The 18,177-nt window shown below is 47.9% G+C and overlaps 1 protein-coding gene across 29 annotated transcripts; it reads left to right on the top strand.

The window, feature by feature from the left end:
- The first annotated feature begins 553 nt into the window (after positions 1–553).
- On the top strand, positions 554–18,111 carry MSH5 (mutS homolog 5). 29 transcript variants are annotated; one of them, XM_067752552.1, is made up of 26 exons: positions 554–622; positions 1,032–1,182; positions 1,470–1,593; positions 2,048–2,128; positions 2,314–2,376; positions 3,089–3,210; positions 3,397–3,506; positions 3,763–3,798; positions 4,122–4,204; positions 5,334–5,379; positions 5,696–5,860; positions 8,502–8,640; positions 8,756–8,818; positions 13,536–13,664; positions 13,962–14,034; positions 14,195–14,304; positions 14,541–14,621; positions 14,854–14,941; positions 15,192–15,381; positions 15,487–15,613; positions 16,028–16,177; positions 16,524–16,601; positions 16,803–16,946; positions 17,148–17,285; positions 17,560–17,633; positions 17,856–18,111. In XM_067752552.1, exons 2-26 carry the CDS (start codon positions 1,045–1,047, stop codon positions 17,965–17,967), a joined length of 2,664 nt encoding a protein of 887 aa, XP_067608653.1. In that variant the 5' UTR covers positions 554–622; positions 1,032–1,044; the 3' UTR covers positions 17,968–18,111. The 29 variants fall into 29 exon arrangements, 19 of the variants coding, with proteins under 19 accessions (XP_067608653.1, XP_067608654.1, XP_067608652.1 ...); XM_067752553.1 differs by having other exon boundaries at positions 604–666; XM_067752551.1 differs by lacking the exon at positions 554–622 and adding an exon at positions 644–801.
- Positions 18,112–18,177: the final 66 nt, after the last annotated feature.

The following is an 18,177-nucleotide window of genomic DNA, read 5'->3' on the forward strand; positions in this document are numbered from 1 at the left end:
TACTCTGCACCCAGGAAACAGGCAAAGGTGGGCTGAGATAGGAGTCTCGCTTATTTCCGCTTATTTATTTAAAACACTCACGTAGTTCTTACTATGTTTGCCAGGCACTGTTCTAAGCTCATTATAAATATTAAGTTAGAATTGTTGGCATAGGTTGAATTAATGTTGCTTATCTCCACTCTCCAGAAAAAACAAAAACAAAAACAAAAACCGCCCCAAAACGTGTCTCTGTTCCTTTAAGGTCGGCCTCCTCTCCAGATTACCCAACGCCCCTAGACCCGTTCCGCGGGCTCTGACTCCAGCTCTGCTAAGGACCTTCTCACAGGCTCCACCCCGTGTCAATCAAGGGCCAGAGGCCCGGTTGCTAGGCAACAGCAGAGGGCGGGAAGTTTGAACGTTCTGGCACCGCCCCATATGCGAATAGGCCAGTCATCGTCCAGCCTTCTCTGCGGTCCCCTCCTCCCTCTCGCTCTGTTGGATCTCTAGGCAGGATCCGGGTCTCTTCGACCAATAGCGGCTAAGAAGGCGGGGCGTGTGCGCGCGCACCCCGCCCTCGCGTCGGCGCACCCTCCCGCAGGCCCGCGGCGTTTAGTGACGCGGTCTCGCGCACGTCGCGACCCAGGTGACTGAAAAGGCGGGAAAACGCCGCGAGCTGTCCGCAACTGGGTGGGGAAGTCAAGAGCGTGAGGCTGTGATCTTGGGGGCTTGGTTGGCAGGGGCGGAGAGAGGAGGCGTGCAAAACTTGTCCCACAGGACCCTCAGACTGTCTCCAAATACAACCTCCGCGTGACAGGAATAAGGGTGGGGCGAGTGGTGTTTTCCACAGTCTGTACTTTAGTTAAATACCCGAGAAGTCGCCCCTCCAGATGCCCTGCACCTGTGACCACAGCTCTCGAAGGCCCTAGCAGCCCTGCCCCTCAGCCCTCTCCCATTAGTTCTCAGTGGAGTTGCATTTCTGTGCGCCCCGCGACCCCCGCCTCCTCGCGGGTGAGATCTCGCTCCTGAACCGCCTTCATTTGCTTCATCCACAGAGCCTCCAAGGCCATGGCCTCCGTAGGAGCGACCCCAGGCAGGACGCCGCAGGGACCGGGACCCAGGGAGGCCTCGGCCAGCTTCCCCAGCCCGGCCCCAGTGCCGGAGCCCCGGGAGGCCGAGGAGGAGGACGAGGAGGAGCCCGCGGAGGTCTGGGGGCGGGGTGGAGAGGCGATGTCTGAGGGGCCAGAGCTCGAATCTGGAGAGCAGGGAGTTGATAGGAACGTCTGATTGGTAGCCTGTAACGGGGCTGGGAACAAGAGAGGGGCCAGTCACTTCCCTCCGCTGAATGTCGCTTTCACATTGACTGAATGGGGGTGACGATGCCTATCTCAGAGAGTTGATAAAATAATTAAAATTAAATAAGGCATGCCTCAACCCTGCACTTAACGAGTGGTTGGTTCAAATATTAGTTTCCTTTCTTCCTTGCCGGACAGATTCATCTGTGTGTGCTGTGGAGCTCAGGGTACCTGGGCATTGCCTACTATGACACTAGTGACTCCACCATCTACTTTATGCCAGATGCCCCAGACCACGAGAGCCTCCAGCTGCTCCAGAGAGGTGAGGACGGAACTAGGAATTCCTCTCTGGGATTAGAAGCGTATTTCACTCGTAGGTCCTTACCTGACTCAATCTATTTTTATTAGTTGACTCCTAGAGGCCCCCTTTGTTGTTTTTAGGAATTCATCTCATTATTCACAAATGTACCAGGAGCTGGAGATACGGTCCTGGGCAAATCAGTCATGTCTGTCCTTTAAGGGTCTACAGTCTAGTGATAATCTCCTGGGCACCCCTCTTCCCTCCCACCACCCCATCAGTCTTACTACTCCTTCCTTTTCTAATCTCATGTCTGACTCCGACTTATGCTCCCAATGTGGGGGGCACTCCCTACTCTTAGAGGGAGGAAATAAGTTTCTGAGGGGTGAAGGGAGATAGCAAGGGGAGGGCTACGGGTTCCCTCTTAGTCAAAAGATAAAGATCCTTGAACTCATTTGGTCTCCATTCTCATTCCGAGTTCTGGATGAAATCGATCCCCAGTCTGTTGTCACGAGCGCCAAACAGGATGAGAATATGACTCGGTTTCTGGGGAAGCTTGGTAAGGACTGGGTAAGGGAGAGAGGGAAAATGGGGAAGGACTAAATTATGGAATGTTCCAGGAGACTAAAGGGTCTTGGGGGGAGCTACAGCCAGGAGACCAGAATTGGGTGAGAGGGAAAGTGGGACAGCGGCAGAAGGACTGAGATGTACAGACTGATGGCTCTTTCTTTGCCTCCCTCACAGCCTCCCAAGAGCACAGAGAGCCTAAGAGACCTGAAATCATACTTTTGCCAAGTGTGGATTTTGGTATCTCCTCCCTTTTGCTTTGCCCAATCCCCCATCCCGGTTTTCTGACCCTTTCTCCTAACTCCACCTTCATCATCAGAGGTCTCCCCTCAGCCCTATCTCATTCTAAACCTTTGTGTTCTTCAAGCCCCATGACCAGTCTCCCCACGATCTCTCCTAATCCCTAGCCTTTAATAACCTGCAGCTTAGGCTTGTCTAGGGATGAGTGCCTTCCGTGAGAAGAGGGAGTAGTAACACTTTTTGGTCAGCTTTGATTGTTGGCATTTTCCCCTTTAAGCCAAAGCCATTTACCCATTAAAAAAAAAAAAAAGGCACTGTCTCAGTGACCTCGTTCATCTAGAAGACACTTCCATAACCTTCCCGGGTTTTGCAAAAAGGACAGGGAATGTTCTATCCTAAATTAGATGTTAGGGCATTCATGTTATTAGTTCCTCTGTTAATATGATTTTTTTGACCCCAAGTCCCCAATTCCAGACAGATATCTTACTCTCCTGAGCCATTTATCTTTCTCAGTTTATGTTCCCAGCCAACCCTTTTTAAAGTGTATGTAGAATAAAGAGTCTGAAAATTTGGCTCTTGTCTCAGCTTTCCATTAGCTGCCTGTGTGAATTTGGCAAGCCACATCATCTCTCTTGCTTCTGTTTTCTCATTCTTAAAATAAGGTGAAGAATCGGGCTATAAGATCTTTCCCTCCCTTCTTCCCTCAAAATAGGCCTGGAGATAAGCAAACAGCGCCTCCTTTCTGGAAACTACTCCTTCATACCAGACTCCATGACCGCCACTGAGAAAATCCTCTTCCTCTCCTCCATCATCCCCTTTGACTGCCTCCTCACGGTGAGATGGGTCCCGCAAGGTAAGGGCTGGGTTGCAGCAGGTTAGAGAAAGGCACAAGCACCTGGAGACTAGGTTTGAGTCCTGGGAGATACTAGCCCAGCCCTGGAAAATAATAGTTTTCCCTGGTGTCGTCCAGCCTCCAAGACGTTGGGATTTACCCCACCTCCATTACTGATCCCCTCCTAGGTTCGAGCACTTGGAGGGCTGCTGAAGTTCTTGGGTCGAAGAAGAATCGGGGTTGAACTGGAAGACTATAACGTCAGCATCCCCATCCTAGGCTTTAAGAAATTTGCGTTGTAGGTCATTTACCCTAACCTCAACCAAAGTAAAGTGGGATTGGGAGGCCTGGAAAGTAAGACGGGATGGGGGGCATTGGCAGTGACCCATCTGGTAAAGTGCTCTAGGACACACAGGAACTCCTGAGGGTGTGGAGCTCTGGGGAGAAAACTGAGACAGTACTCTTGAAGGAGAGCTAAGCGGGTATAACTTAAGAATGAACTCACACCTCACATACCCCAGCCACCTTCCTTTCTGCTTGTTTTCTGTCCTCAGGACACATCTGGTGAGCATAGATCAAGACACTTACAGGTAAGGAGATGGAGGCAGGCTGTCATCTTTGGGGAGGGAGAAGGATTAAGCTTAATGCTGTAATAATCCTTAACGGGGCTCCAATTTCTTTAATCCTGGGGCTATTAAGAGCTCTCTCCCTGAAGGAAAGAGAAGGGGGGTGAGGGGAGAGAAGAAGAAAAGCACAAAGTGTCACCCTCCTTTTCTAAAGGGAGAAACTGAGGCAGAGAGCAGTGAGGGACAAACCTTACATCAAGACTTCATCTCAGGAGGTGTTCCCAATCCCCATTCCATTTTCTCAATTGCCTTTTAAAATACAAATTACCCTAATTTCTCCCTGATAGTGTTCTGCAGATATTTAAGAGTGAGCCTCACCCCTCAGTGTACAAAGTGGCCAGTGGACTCAAGGAGGGGCTCAGCCTCTTTGGTAGGTTTGCCCCCTCCCTCATCCCACACTACACAGGCCTGCCAGAAAAACAGCTGCCTCCAAAGATGTATCCCAGTCCCTCTCTTTCCACTTCACCCCATTGCCAGCTGTCTCTTCTGCTCCAATCCAGCTTCTTTTTTTTTTTTCTTAATTTTTTAAATTTTTGGCTGCCTTGGGTCTTCGTTGCTGCACTCAGGCTTTCTCTAGTTGCAGCAAACGGGGGCTGCTCTTCACTGCAGTGCGCGGGCTTCTCATTGTGGTGGCTTCTCTTGTTGTGGAGCACGGGCTTTAGGCGCGGGGGCTTCAGTATTTGCCACGCGTGGGCTCAGTAGTTGTAGCTCGCGGGTTCTATAGCGCAGGCTCAGTAGTTGTGGTGCACGGGCTTAGTTGCTCTGCGGCATGTGGGATCTTTCCAGATCAGAGCTCGAACCCGTGTCCCCTGCATTGGCAGGTGGATTCTTAACCACTGCGCTACCAAGGATGTCCCAATCCAGCTTTATTATCCTCTTTGTACCCTCCCTCAGTTTGGGCATCTTCCTGAAACCTTGTCCAGTATAGTTGTCCAGTGTCATTTGCGTATCATTTCTTACTCTACCAATTCCATGTTTATTCCTTGGGTTTGTATGAATATTTCTACTAGTGGTGTACCTGTCTAGGGACTTTGGGAGGCCCTATGTATAGAGGAGAGTTATATAACTGTATAACTCCCATGTTTGCTTTGCATAGAGTCTTTATCTCTTATAGTTTCAGGCTTTAGGGTGTATTGGGGACATCACCCCAGGTAACCACATGGTTTCACCGTGCATCTCAGTGGGTTGTGTCTAATGTTTACGTGTATGTGTTGGGCTTTTTGTGAGTCTAATTATGCCTGCTCTGCATATTTTTCTGGCTGAGTGTTCCTGTGAGTGCCCATTCCTCCCCCAAGCCCATGTAAGGTAATCCCGGCTCAGACTTGTGGCCACACTCTGGCTTTGGCTGCCTTTGTGTCCTGTATCTGGGGAACGCTCCCCAGGCCAGCCAGCTGAACACCCAAACCTCTGACCCTGATGCCTCAGCTTAGACACATCCATACATTCCTTTCCCTGACCCTGCTTATAACAGGCTCACTCCATACCCCAACTCCCAACAGGAATCCTCAACAGATGCCGCTGTAAGTGGGGAGAGAAACTGCTCAGGTGAGTAAGAGTCACACACGTGCTACAGGTTAATGCAGGCAATCTGTAGACTCAAACACACCACCCTTAGTAGTAATGAAAACAACTGCCCTTTCCTGAGTGCTGGCTAAATGCATTTAATCCTTACAACGACCCCACGTGGTAGCTAGTGTTATTCTCATTTTACGTTGTCAGCACAGGTGCACATGTACCCACTGATGATACACGGACTTTCACACATACACGCAGCAGAAGCAGAATCACAAGACAGCAATGTACACATGGTAATATCTTTTTTTTTTTTTTTTTGCGGTACGCGGGCCCCTCACTGCCGCAGCCTCTCCCGCCGCAGAGCACAGGCTCCAGATGCGCAGGCCCAGTGGCCACGGCCCATGGGCCCAGCCGCTCCGCGGCACGTGGGATCCTCCCGGACCGGGGCACAAACCCGTGTCCCCTGCATGGCAGGCGGACTCCCAACCACTGCGCCACCAGGGAAGCCCCGGTAATATCTTTAATTATTAAAAACACACTTCAAATTTGAGCTGTTCTCTGAGGACTCTCAAATTTGTATCTCTAGTTCCGAGCTCCATACGTGGAATGCTCTTTGCACATCATCGCCACCTGCAATTTCCACAGGCAGCTCAAACTCAGAGCATCCAAACTGACACCCACTGGCCCTGTTCCTCTTCCTGCATTCCCTTTTCTGGTTAATGGCATTGCTGGCAATATAGCTTCTCAAGCTCTGAACCTTGGATTGATGCTTCTCCCTCACCCCCCATATTCAATTATTCCCTGAGACCTATTGATTCTATCCAGAAATGTCTCTCAGCCATCCCCTTCTCCCTCTTTCCTCTCCTCTAATTCTGGCTATCTTCATTTCTAACCTGGAGCATTGCATTCACCTTCAAATTGGTCTCTCTGCCTCTAAACGCTTCTTTTTCCAATCTGTTCTTCATTCCAAAATAGAGGTCTGAGCATGTCACTCCCCCACCCCCTTTTTTTTAAGCTTAAGTAGAAACAAAACATAAACCTCAGGAGGTTTCCGCATTACCTGCATAATTAAGGGTCGCATCTTTAGCAGTATGGCATTCAGGGCCCCTCAATTTTAATTTCCAGGCTTACCTCCTCATACCCATGTTTTGTTTTGTTTTGTTTTGTTTTTTCGGCCGTGCGGCTTATGGGATCTTAGTTCCCCACCGAGGGATTAAACCCAGGCCCTCAGCAGTGAAGGTGCGGAGTACTAACCACTGGACCGCCAGGGAATCCCCCCTCAAGCCCTGTTAATGCTGTTCCCTCTGGAAAGTCTTTCCCCTGCTCTCCACCTGTCAAAATCTTACATCCTCTTGCAACCCAACTATCACCTTTCTGGTGAAGCTTTCACAGGCACCTCTGAGGAGACTGACGTGCACTTTGCTGTGTGGTCACATAGTGCTTGTTTATATTTTCTAGTTGCACTATCACAGCAGGTTGGAATTAGTTGGTGAATCTACTTGCCCTCATAGCTGTGAGTGAACTCTATGCAGTGGCCCATTCCTGTTAGCTCAGCACATGGCCTTGTATGCAGTAGAATGCAAACACACTGGTTACATCATCTCTAAAAACTCAGGAAACCTTTGCTAGCCTGCAGGTGTACAATCTTTTCCCCATGCCACCTGCCCTGCAATGTATGTCTTTTGGAGGTTAATTTAGCATTATCTCTGAGGCCATCTCCAGGTAATTGGCGGGGTGATTTAATTACCTCGAAGTTCTCTAGTGCTTCAGGCGCAGATCTGTAGTCTCAACCAGGGATGAAAGGGAAGGAATTCTCAAAGGAGAAGAGAACTGAGTTAAAGGTGAGGGAGGGGTGCAGATTCCTTAGATAGGATCCTGCAGGGCATAGAATCACAATCTGATGATCAGACAGGGCACCTGGAAGGTGACTAAATGTCACAGTATGCTCTAAAGAGCACTGTCCTAGCAGTCTGGAGACCTGAGTTTGAGATCCAGTTGTACTTCTTACTAGCTGCATGACTTTGGACAATTTGCTTACCTTCTAAGGGCCTCATCCCCTCAGCTGACTTGAGTCTGGCTCGACTAAGACCTCCAGGCACTCGAAGTACATGAGTCAGAGCTACCCAGGTGTTTTATAAGAAAGTCTGATGAGGCTCGTGCTCTCCAGGTGGGGAGGGTATTCACAGACTGGCCCACACTGCCTCAGACACCTCTGCTCCTTTGTGGCCAAGGAGCAGAGGTGCCTAAAACCCACCCTCGAATCCACATGAGTCTTCCACTTCATTCTAACCTGGGGTGTTCTAACCCAGGGTAACTGGCCGTAGACTACAGTGTGAGATACACATCCTTAGGCCCCAGTGTCTCCACAGGTTGGCTCTTACACAAAATGATATGCCTAATGGCTTGCTCTAATGTGGGAAAGAATCCATGGGCTCCCAGGTCCTTGTAGAATCTCACACTCTTCATAGCCATAGGGAGATAGGGATACCCAGAATTAGACCAACACAGATGAGACATTTATTTCTGTATAATAATTTAATTTATTAGGAAATAACCTCAGACACAGAAAAGGTAATAATAATATAAACCTCTGTGTTTCCACTAGCCAATTTAAAAATAAGACAACGTTATTGAAGCCCTTTAAGTATCTCTACCCAATACTTTCTTCTCTGCAGGGATGAACATTATCACGAATTGAGGACTTATTCTACATGGAACAGTTATATACTTTCACAGGAAGAACATGAAAAGACATGAATGTCTGTGCTATTTCACAGCTAAATACGGATATACAAACTCTTTCTGACTCACTCCTACTCAGCTGCAGAGAGAGCTAGAGTGTTGGCATTCATATGCCTCAACACACTGCTCTCCCTCTAAAATATTGACAAACTCCATCACATAGCCACATGGAATGACACATGGTCATATCCATCAAAACCGAGATACACACAGTTGTGCTCGCATCCAGAGATTTTCAGTAGATGCAAGTAAACACACCTGCATAGATAGGACACTGTACTTACCAGTGCAGATACATATCGCCACAATCCCCAGGGACCTCCAAATGCACATTTTTCACAAATTGAGATCAAGACAGTGATGAGAACAGAGGTAATTTCTGGTCTCCTCACTCCAACCCTCACTTCCAGGCTATGGTTCACACGTCCAACCCAGGACCTGGAGGAACTAAATTCCCGTCTGGATGTCATTCAGTTTTTCCTGTTACCCCAGAATCTGGACATGGCTCAGATGCTGCATCGATTGCTGGGTCACATCAAGAACGTGCCTGTGAGCTCGGGGTTGGGGGCAGGGAGGTGGGGAAGGAGGTGAGGGATGCTGGGCATCTTGAGGGGCATTAGGGTGGGAGAAGGAAAACAGCGGCTGTCTCCTTGTTTGACTCTAGCTGATTCTTAAACGCATGAAGTTGTCCCACACCAAGGTCAGTGACTGGCAGGTTCTCTACAAGGTAAGACCTCCCTTCTTGAATCTAGAAGTCCAGGTTAAGACCCCCAGCATGTGTTCCAAATCCTCTTTACTCTCGTCACCCGGTCCAACTTTATCCCAACACCTTTAAAAAAACTTTGCACTGTGGAAATTGTCAAAAAAAATTTAGAGAGAATAATACAAAGAACTCCCATGTACCCACCATGTAGCTTTAACACTTTGACTCATACAAATGTTGTTTCATGTATATCTTCTCTCACTTTCCTTTTCCTGTATTATTGTGAAGCAGTTCCCAGCCATCATATCATTTCACCCATAAATATTTCAATATGCTTTCTAAAAGAAAATTATTTTTAAAAAAGAATAACAATGCCATTATCTTATCTAAAAATTAATGTAATTCTTTAATATTAATTATCTCATGTTTAAATTTCTATTCATCTCGTAAATGTAATGATTTTTTAAAATTACAGTTTGTTTAATTAGGATCAAAATATGTTCATATAGCGATGGGATGATGTCTTTTTGAATCTCCTTTATGGGTTCCTTCTCCATTTCACCATTCTCTCTCTCTCTCTCTCTCTCTCTCTCTCTCTCTCTCCCTCTCCTCCTCCTCCTCTCTTCCCCTCTCCCCGCCTCTCCATATATATATCTTTTCCCCCTTGCAACATATTTGTTGCAGAAGCTGGATTATTTGTCCGACAGAGTTTTCCTTAGCCTGCATTTCACTGATTACATTCCCTGTTTTGTTTGTTTTTTTTTTTTTTTTTTGCAGTACGCGGGCCCCTTGCTGTTGTGGCCTCTCCCGTTGCGGAGCACAGGCTCCGGACGCGCAGGCTCAGCGGCCATGGCTCACGGGCCCAGCCGCTCCGCGGCATGTGGGATCTTCCCGGATGGGGGCACGAACCCGTGTCCCCTGCATTGGCAGGCGGACTCTCAACCACTGCGTCACCAGGGAAGCCCACATTCCCTGTTTTTGACATGTTTCTCTCTCTTCTAGAATTTCTGTAAATTAATAGTTGAATCTAGAAGCTTGCTCAGGTTCAAGTTTAATTTTTTTCAATAGTGTTTCATAAATGGAGGAACATAATGTCAGTATGTCTGACTCATTTTGTGATGATAGCAGTCTTTGATGTTTAATAATTAAGTCCATTAGTTCTTTAGAGATTGCAAAGTAGTGTTATTCTAATTCTGTCATTCTTTCTTCATTTATTAGAATGTTTCTGGAAGGAAGACTTCCTCTCATCTACTCTTTGGTTACCTAGTGATATCACAGAACATTGCTTGATTTTTCCCCCTGATTTTATCTGTCCAGCTATCAGCAAATACGAAATTAGTTCCATAATCCTCCAAGGCAACCAATGAGTTTTTTTGGTTGCTGTTGTTGTTTTAGTATCATTACAAACTTACAGATTTCTTCCTGCTTCAGGCCACTGCATTTTTAATCTTTACACATGTTCGAGATATTCCATCTTTGGCCAATGGGAGCCTCTTCATGTTGGCTTCTGAGTCCTTTAACATGACACTAGTAGACTTGGATAACTTCCCCACTCTCTGGTTTGACAAGATGTACCAGATATACCACTTACATGTACCGGTTCTGACCTGGAACCAGACATTTCTCTGAGGAGCCCTGGTTCCTTTTAGTGAGAAATGGTATTTCTGTATACCATGGTGAGTGCTAGAGGGTACTCAGCATGTTTGGATTATTGCTTGTAGGCCTTTTCTGTGGACAGATCTAGAAACTTGAAAAAAAATAAAATACATGATAAATTAGTACTGACATCACCTATTTATTTTATTTTAGTTTTTTAGATATTCAGAGATCACTATATCTATATTCTTTTTTTAATTAATTTTTTTGAGTATAGTCGATTTACAATATTGTGTTAGTTTCTGCTGTATAGCAAAGTGAATCAGTTATACATAAATATATATCCACTCTTTTTTAGATTCTTTACCCATTTAGGTCATTACAGAGTATTGAGTAGAGTTCCCTGTGCTATACAGTAGGTTCTTATTAGTTATCTATTTTATATATAGTAGTGTGTATATGTCAGTCCCAATCTCCCAATTTATCCCTCCCCCACCGTTTCCCCCTTGGTAACCATTAGTTTGTTTTCTACATCTGTGACATCACCTATTTAAATTCAGCACCACAGGGTTCTTACCTTGTATATTCCATTTTTATCCTCTTCAGTATTTCCTTCTTCCATACTGGAGATTCTGTGTCTCAATAACACTAGGAATGAGAAAATCAAAGTATCACTTATTTGCTTTTTCCTACATTACATCCACAACAATCTTAGAATAGCAATATCACCATTACTACCAAAACTATATGATTATTGAACACTATTTAACATTTTTTGGGGGGAAGGAGGGATAGTTCTTTCTGTTCTCCCTAGGGATATACAGTCAAATTGCTGTGTTTTAGTCACTATTTCAAGTGGTTATGTCACTATCTGGGTATACATTATGTTCATTTGTTTCATTCTTTTTTTGATTTTTAATAATTGCTTCTTAAAATTTAATCTTATAATTATGTAGAATATTTACACAGTTCCAAAGTCAAATCTCCCAAACAAGGTATAGTCAATTAATTGTAACTTCTATCCCTTTCCCCTCTCTCCACCTATAGATAACCTTTAAAAAAAACTTTTTTTGGCTTAAATAAGTTTATCTTTTATAGAAAAGGATAAAAATAAGCAGTCCGTGATTGTTGGGTGGTTTCATAAAGTCCTCAGTGACCCAGTCTCCTTCTGTCTTCCTGTTCTGCCATCCTCAGCATGTGGCTTCTACCACTAGCTCAAGATAGCAATGTGAATTCCAGCTGTAACATCTGCTTTCCAGCTACTACTCCTCCACCGCTATTCGAAGTTTCCAGTGACTCTCTGAAGTTTCTCTGTGCATGGTTTCAGTTTTCAGCTTTTTTGCTGCAGCAGCTGCTGTAGTTCTATTCCCAGTGAATTTGAGGTTCTTGATGTCTCATTGCAGAAAGAATTCAGTGAGAAACAAAGGTATAGTTAAGAAGTGGATTTATTTAGAGAGAAACACACTCCACAGAGTGTGGGCCATCTCAGAATGCGAGAGAGCCTAAAAAAATTTTTTTTAATTTAAGTTTATTTATTTATTTTTGGCTGCATCGGGTCTTTGTTGCTGCGCATGGGCTTCCTCTAGTTGCGGCGAACGGGGGCTACTCTTCGTTGCGGTGCACGGGCTTCTCATTGCGGTGGCTTCTCTTGTTGCAGAGCACGGGCTCTGGGTGCGCAGGCTTCAGTAGTTGTGGCATGCAGGCTCAGTAGTTGTGGCTCATGGGCTCTTGCGTGCAGGCTCAGTAGTTGTGGCGCACGTGCTTAGTTGTTCCGTGGCATGTGGGATCTTCCCCGACCAGGGCTCGAACCCGTGTCCCCTGCATTGGCAGGCGGATTCTTAACCACTGTGCCACCAGGGAAGCCCTCTACAGTATATTTACCTAACATGTAAAGTAGTTTCAGTTTTATTTTACGTGAGCAGATGTGTGTGACTATTTGTATATTCCCTCCCACTACTTAACATTTATCCTTGGCTTCAGCCAGGCCAGGCTCCGCGTTCAAGCACTCTGCCTGGGAGACCCACCATATTCCTGCTCAGGATAGCATGGTGGTTAAAAGCCAGACACCTGGGCTCAATTCCCAGCTCATCTATTTACTCTCTGTGAGACCTTGAGCAAATTGTGTTACCTCTTTGTGCTTCAGGTTGCTCACCTGTAAAATGGAGTCATGCTAGTCCCCATCTCCTAGGATTATTTTGAGAATTGAATGAAATTAACACATGTAAAAAGTTTAGAATATTGCCTGGCGGGTAGTAAACATTCAATAAGTGTTAGTTCTTATTCCTACCTCTATTCATTTGCCCATGCTCTTGCCCCCACCCAGAATACCCTTCTCCCTTTGGAATTGCCTTATTCAAGACCAAGCTTATTTCTTTTTCTCTGCAAAGATATCCCAACTATTTTAGCCCATATTAGTCTTATTCTCTGAACTTCCTTAGTAATTTTAGTCAGTTTCACAACTTGGTCAATCTTTTTTGTGGGTAGTCATTGTTTTTGTTGTTTGTTTCCATCATGGCTAGATTATAAACTCTTTGGTTTATACACTTTATATATCCTCTGTCACAGAGTGAGGCTCAGTCAGTGTCCTTTGGATTGGGTTTATCCACTCAGTCTAATCCCTGTTTAGAGCAGCCACCTCAGGTCACTGACTTGCACGCTGGAGAATTAATTCTCGGTGACTCTCACCCATCCCCTCTTCCTGCTGTCTCTTACCCAAATGCTGTCATTGCCCCTTCTGCTCATTTACTTCTTCTCTGCCTTTCATATCCCTATTTCTCTTTCTCCTTCCTCTGTACAAACTTCTCTCTTGGGATATTGTACAAATCTCTTTCAAAGCAACTACCACTTTATTTTTAAATCTTCTGGGTGTATTTGTCTTCCTTACTAGACCACGAGCCCATCTAGGACAAGGGACCCAGTTGTCTTTGTTGTCTTTGGAGCCTTAGTGTTTAGTGTGGTGCCTGGTGAAGAGTTCTGCAGATACCATTTTCTCTCTCACTGTTTCTTTTTTGCATTTGAGATCTTCTCTCTGTCTCTGTTATTGTGTTTTTCCCTATTGGTCTTTGTTCTTCTCAGTCCATCCCTGTCCCCTCGCCTAAGCCCGGCCTGGGTATGGGCCACCCTCCTCTGTCCATTTCTCCTACAGACAGTGTACAGTGCCCTGGGCCTGAGGGATGCTTGCCGCTCCCTGCCCCAGTCCATTCAGCTCTTTCGGGACATTGCCCAAGAGTTCTCTGATGACCTACACCACATTGCCAGCCTCATTGGGAAAGTGGTGAGTGGAAGGAAAGAGGCAGAGCTCCTGGGAAACTAGGGGAGGGATGGGTTTGGGTAATAGAGAACGACGGGGCTCTGGGGAATGTGGTGTGGAAGATGGGGATGCATGGGAGACACTGAGGTCAGCTGGATGACCAAGGGATGGGATGGTGAGAGGAGATGGCAAAATATCAGGGATCTGCTTGGGGGCTTGGAGGGTTAGGGTTGAAGCAGGGACTGAAGGGGCCCAAGTAGAGGTGAGGAACAGGACGAGATGGTGCTGGATGTAAAGAACCTGGACTTCTTGTCTCCTCAGGTGGACTTTGAGGGCAGTCTTGCTGAAAATCGCTTCACAGTCCTCCCCAACATAGATCCTGAAATTGATGAGAGTGAGTGTTAGGTGTACGGATGGGCCTATGAGCCCTGAAACATGAGCCTGCCCAGTGATGGGGTACCATTCTCAGTAGGCGGCCACTACAACTGGGGATAATCATCACAACCAGAGCAGGAACCTTACTTTTGATATCCACGTGTCTTTCACCCTCCTAGAAAAACGAAGGCTGACAGGACTTCCCAGTTTCCTCACTGAGGTGGCTCGGAAGGAGCTGGAGAATCTGGACCCCCGTATTCCTTCATGCAGTGTCATCTACATCCCTCTGGTGAGGGCAGGAGGGTGGGTGTGCTCCCCAGGGGTTTTTTAGGGGGACATTAGGCTTATGAAGGACACATTAGTAGATAAGAAAACCCTGGAGAAATCTGAAGAACATGAATACTTTTTGGTGGCTTTAGCCCCCTGAGGGAAGCATTGGGGGATATAGGGGACTCTGGCTTCCTCTAAGGAAAGAAAGTGCCCAGTACATCACTCTCTGCTTTCTCTCTTTTCTACTCTCCGCAGATTGGCTTCCTTCTTTGTATTCCCCGCCTGCCTTCCATGGTGGAGACCAGTGACTTCGAGATTGAGGGTCTGGACTTCATGGTGAGACCCTTGACCTCTGTAGGGGTTGATAAGGAAAGTGAATGAGCAGCTGAGAGGAGGGCCTTACCCCATCAGCACTGCCCAATGTGGGATCCCTCTTCTGTTGTTTTACTCTGATCTTTACCAGCTCTGAGACAAAGGAGAAAGAAATCAAGGTCAGGGCTGGAGCGGGGGTTAGATAGGATGAGGATCGAGAGAAGCAAAGCCCATAGCTTTGAACCCTTGTATCCAGTTCCTCTCAGAGGAGAAGCTTCACTATCGTAGTGCTCGAACCAAGGAGCTGGATGCATTGCTGGGGGACCTGCACTGCGACATCCGGGGTGAGGAGAAGCGAGTGGCTGGAGCGGAGCGGGCAGCATGGAGATGATTCTGATAGGCTCCTTTCCTTCCTGCCATTGCTCTCTCTTTCTCTCTCTCTCTTTCTCTCTCTGACTCTGTCTTTTCTGAATGTCTCTGGGTATTTCAGATGGTATCTGCAAGCCTGTTTCTGGGTCCCTCTGCTGGCCTCTTTGTCTCTCCTTCACTTTCCCCTGGAGCTGACCCCCAGCTCCCTCCCTTACCTGCCCCCAGACCAGGAAACCCTGCTGATGTACCAGCTGCAGTGTCAGGTGCTGGCACGGGCAGCTGTCTTGACCCAGGTGTTGGACCTCGCCTCCCGCCTGGACGTCCTCTTGGCTCTTGCCAGTGCCGCCCGGGACTATGGCTACTCAAGGCCCCGTTACTCCCCACGGCTCCTTGGGGTACGAATCCAGAATGGCAGGTGAGAACAGAAAAGGGTGGAGGCATAGACAAGAGGGGCCCAAAGGCCCCATCTTCTGCATCCACAGGCCATGTGCAAGGTACCTCTCCACCCACTCCACTGCAGGCATCCTCTGATGGAGCTCTGTGCCCGAACCTTCGTGCCCAACTCCGCAGAATGCGGGGGGTACAAAGGGAGGGTCAAAGTCATCACTGGACCCAACTCCTCAGGGAAGAGCATATACCTCAAACAGGTAGAGGAATCCCTACAAACTGGGCCTCTGGAATGTTCTCCATTGTCTCCATCCCCCACCTGCCAGTCAACCCAGGTCCCTACAGCTCTTCTCCCTGTGTTCTGACCCCAGCTGTCATGAAAAGACCATAGCCCACACCCGCCGCTCCTCTTCCTCGCAAGTTCTCATTCTCTACCTGAGGGAGAGCCATGCTCTAATGATCGTTCCATGGCCTGAATTCTCCTCCCCCACCTCTGAATTAAAGTGTGCCTTTGCTCACTCCCTGCCCTTTACTGATTCTAAAGCGAGCAGAAGGGGCTGTGATCTTCTATTAAACTGTGTCCATCTCTCTTGATCTATTGTTCTCCCCTCAGTTTAGCCTCACCTTCACCTCAGCCACACGAGGCACCGGGCCCTGTCTCCTCCCCTATTCAGGTAGGCTTGATCACATTCATGGCCCTGGTGGGCAGCTTTGTGCCAGCAGAGGAAGCCGAAATCGGGGCAGTAGATGCCATCTTCACCCGAATCCATAGCTGTGAATCCATCTCCCTTGGCCTCTCTACCTTCATGATCGACCTCAACCAGGTCAAAAGGAGGATGGGTTGGGGGAGGGGGATAATGGGGAAGGAACCCTACCCGTGAAAAATGTCAGGAAAAACGTTCCTTCTGCCTGCTCTCTAAACTAGGGGCAGGGAGCACCCAATTCAGAGACCAGGAGAATCAATACTGCGAACCTTTATCTATCCCCGGCTTTGTGTGAGGCACTGTTGGCAATGAAAGGATGAACAAAACATGTGTCTCGCCGTTAAAGAACTTGCAGTCCTGTTGGGTGGACACATACACAAGCAGCTTTACTGCCAGGCAGACTGTGGTCAGTGCATTACAGGCCTCGAATGTTTCTGAAACTATCCCTTGTCCACCTGGTACCCAGCAGGTGGCGAAAGCAGTGAACAATGCCACCGAGCGGTCGCTGGTCCTTATTGATGAATTCGGAAAGGGAACCAACACGGTAAGGGGAGAAGCTGTTGAGGATCTAAGGAGGGGAAAATGAAGGAGGGCTAAGGAACAAGAGGGTGCGGCTGCGCCTCTGGAAAAGAATAGGGGTGTGTGGGTAGAAAAGAAACAGTGTGAGGCGGGAGAGGCCTGGCAGGAGGAGAGGGGTGCACGGGGCACCTGTGGTTCCACAGCCTCACCGCTGCCCTCTGCACAGGTGGATGGTCTCGCGCTTCTAGCGGCCGTGATCCGACACTGGCTGGCGCTTGGGCCCACGTGCCCCCACATCTTCGTGGCCACCAACTTTCTGAGCCTCATTCAGCTACAGCTGCTGCCACAGGGGCCCCTCGTGCAGTATTTGGTGAGGAACCAATCCAGCTCCTTAGGGGCCCCTAGGCCGAGCATTTCCCAGAGCTGGGAACTGGCTTCTCCGTCAGAACAGGGGCTCCTTGAGCACAGGGACCACGTCCCTTCCTGTTTCTCACTCTCCACAGCAACTGACCAAGGGACTGGGGCAGGAAGCAGAATGACTGATAACATTCCCCTTTTATTCTCTTTTAAGACCATGGAGACCTGTGAAGATGGGAATGACCTTGTCTTCTTCTATCAGGTTTGCGAAGGTGTTGCCAATGCCAGCCATGCCTCCCACACAGCTGCCCAGGCTGGGCTTCCTGAGAAGCTCGTTGCTCGTGGCAAGGAGGTGAGGTCCAAACAGCAGCCACCTCCGCCAGGGCTCCCTTCCACCGTCCCTGCTTCTCCGAGGGGCCTGGATTCTGACCTACTCTCTCCTCTTACCCAACACCCACTCCCACCCCTGCCCCTTCCTGCTTCTCCGAGGGGCCTGGATTCTGACCCTACAACACCCACTCCCACCCCTGCCCCTTCCTGCTTCTCCGAGGGGCCTGGATTCTGACCCTACTCTCTCCTCTTACCCAACACCCACTCCCACCCCTGCCCCTTCCTCCTTGTCCTAGGTCTCAGACTTGATCTGCAGTGGAAAGCCCATCAAGCCTGTCAAGGAGCTGCTAAAGGAGAAACAAATGGAAAAGTGAGTGCAGGCCCAGGGTCCTTGTTCTCTCTAGCATGTTCTGCAGCTCTTCTACCCCTTTCAGGGACTCAGACAGTCTCTTGCCCTTTAAAGATTCAAAATTTCTTCCTGCAATTTCTAAATTCTCAAGGTCTCGGGTTTCCTGTGCTGCATCCTCTTCCCTCTGCTCAGGGATTCTGTTATCCATGCTTCCATAAATCTCACTGTTCTCTCTCCCCTCAGTTGCCAGATGTTAGTAGACAAGTTTCTGAAACTGGATTTGGAAGATCCCAGTCTGGACCTGGACATTTTCATGAGACAGGAAGTGCTGCCTGCTGCCGCCACCATCCTCTGAGAGTCTTCCCTGGGCTCTCCTCCACATCCCAAACCCCGGGAGGCTGCCAGGCCCTCTTTGTTTCCTTACCTCCTTCACACCCAGAGTTCTCAGTTTCCCTGGAAATTTTGTTTCATGTTAGTAATAAAGTTTATTTTGGAGAAAGTTATTGTTTCCTTAGACGAGCCAAAACAAAACAAGAGAGTAGGAAAGAGATGAAAGAGGAAGCAG

This window comes from Pseudorca crassidens, chromosome 10, assembly GCF_039906515.1.
Source record: "Pseudorca crassidens isolate mPseCra1 chromosome 10, mPseCra1.hap1, whole genome shotgun sequence".
NCBI lineage: Eukaryota > Metazoa > Chordata > Mammalia > Artiodactyla > Delphinidae > Pseudorca > Pseudorca crassidens.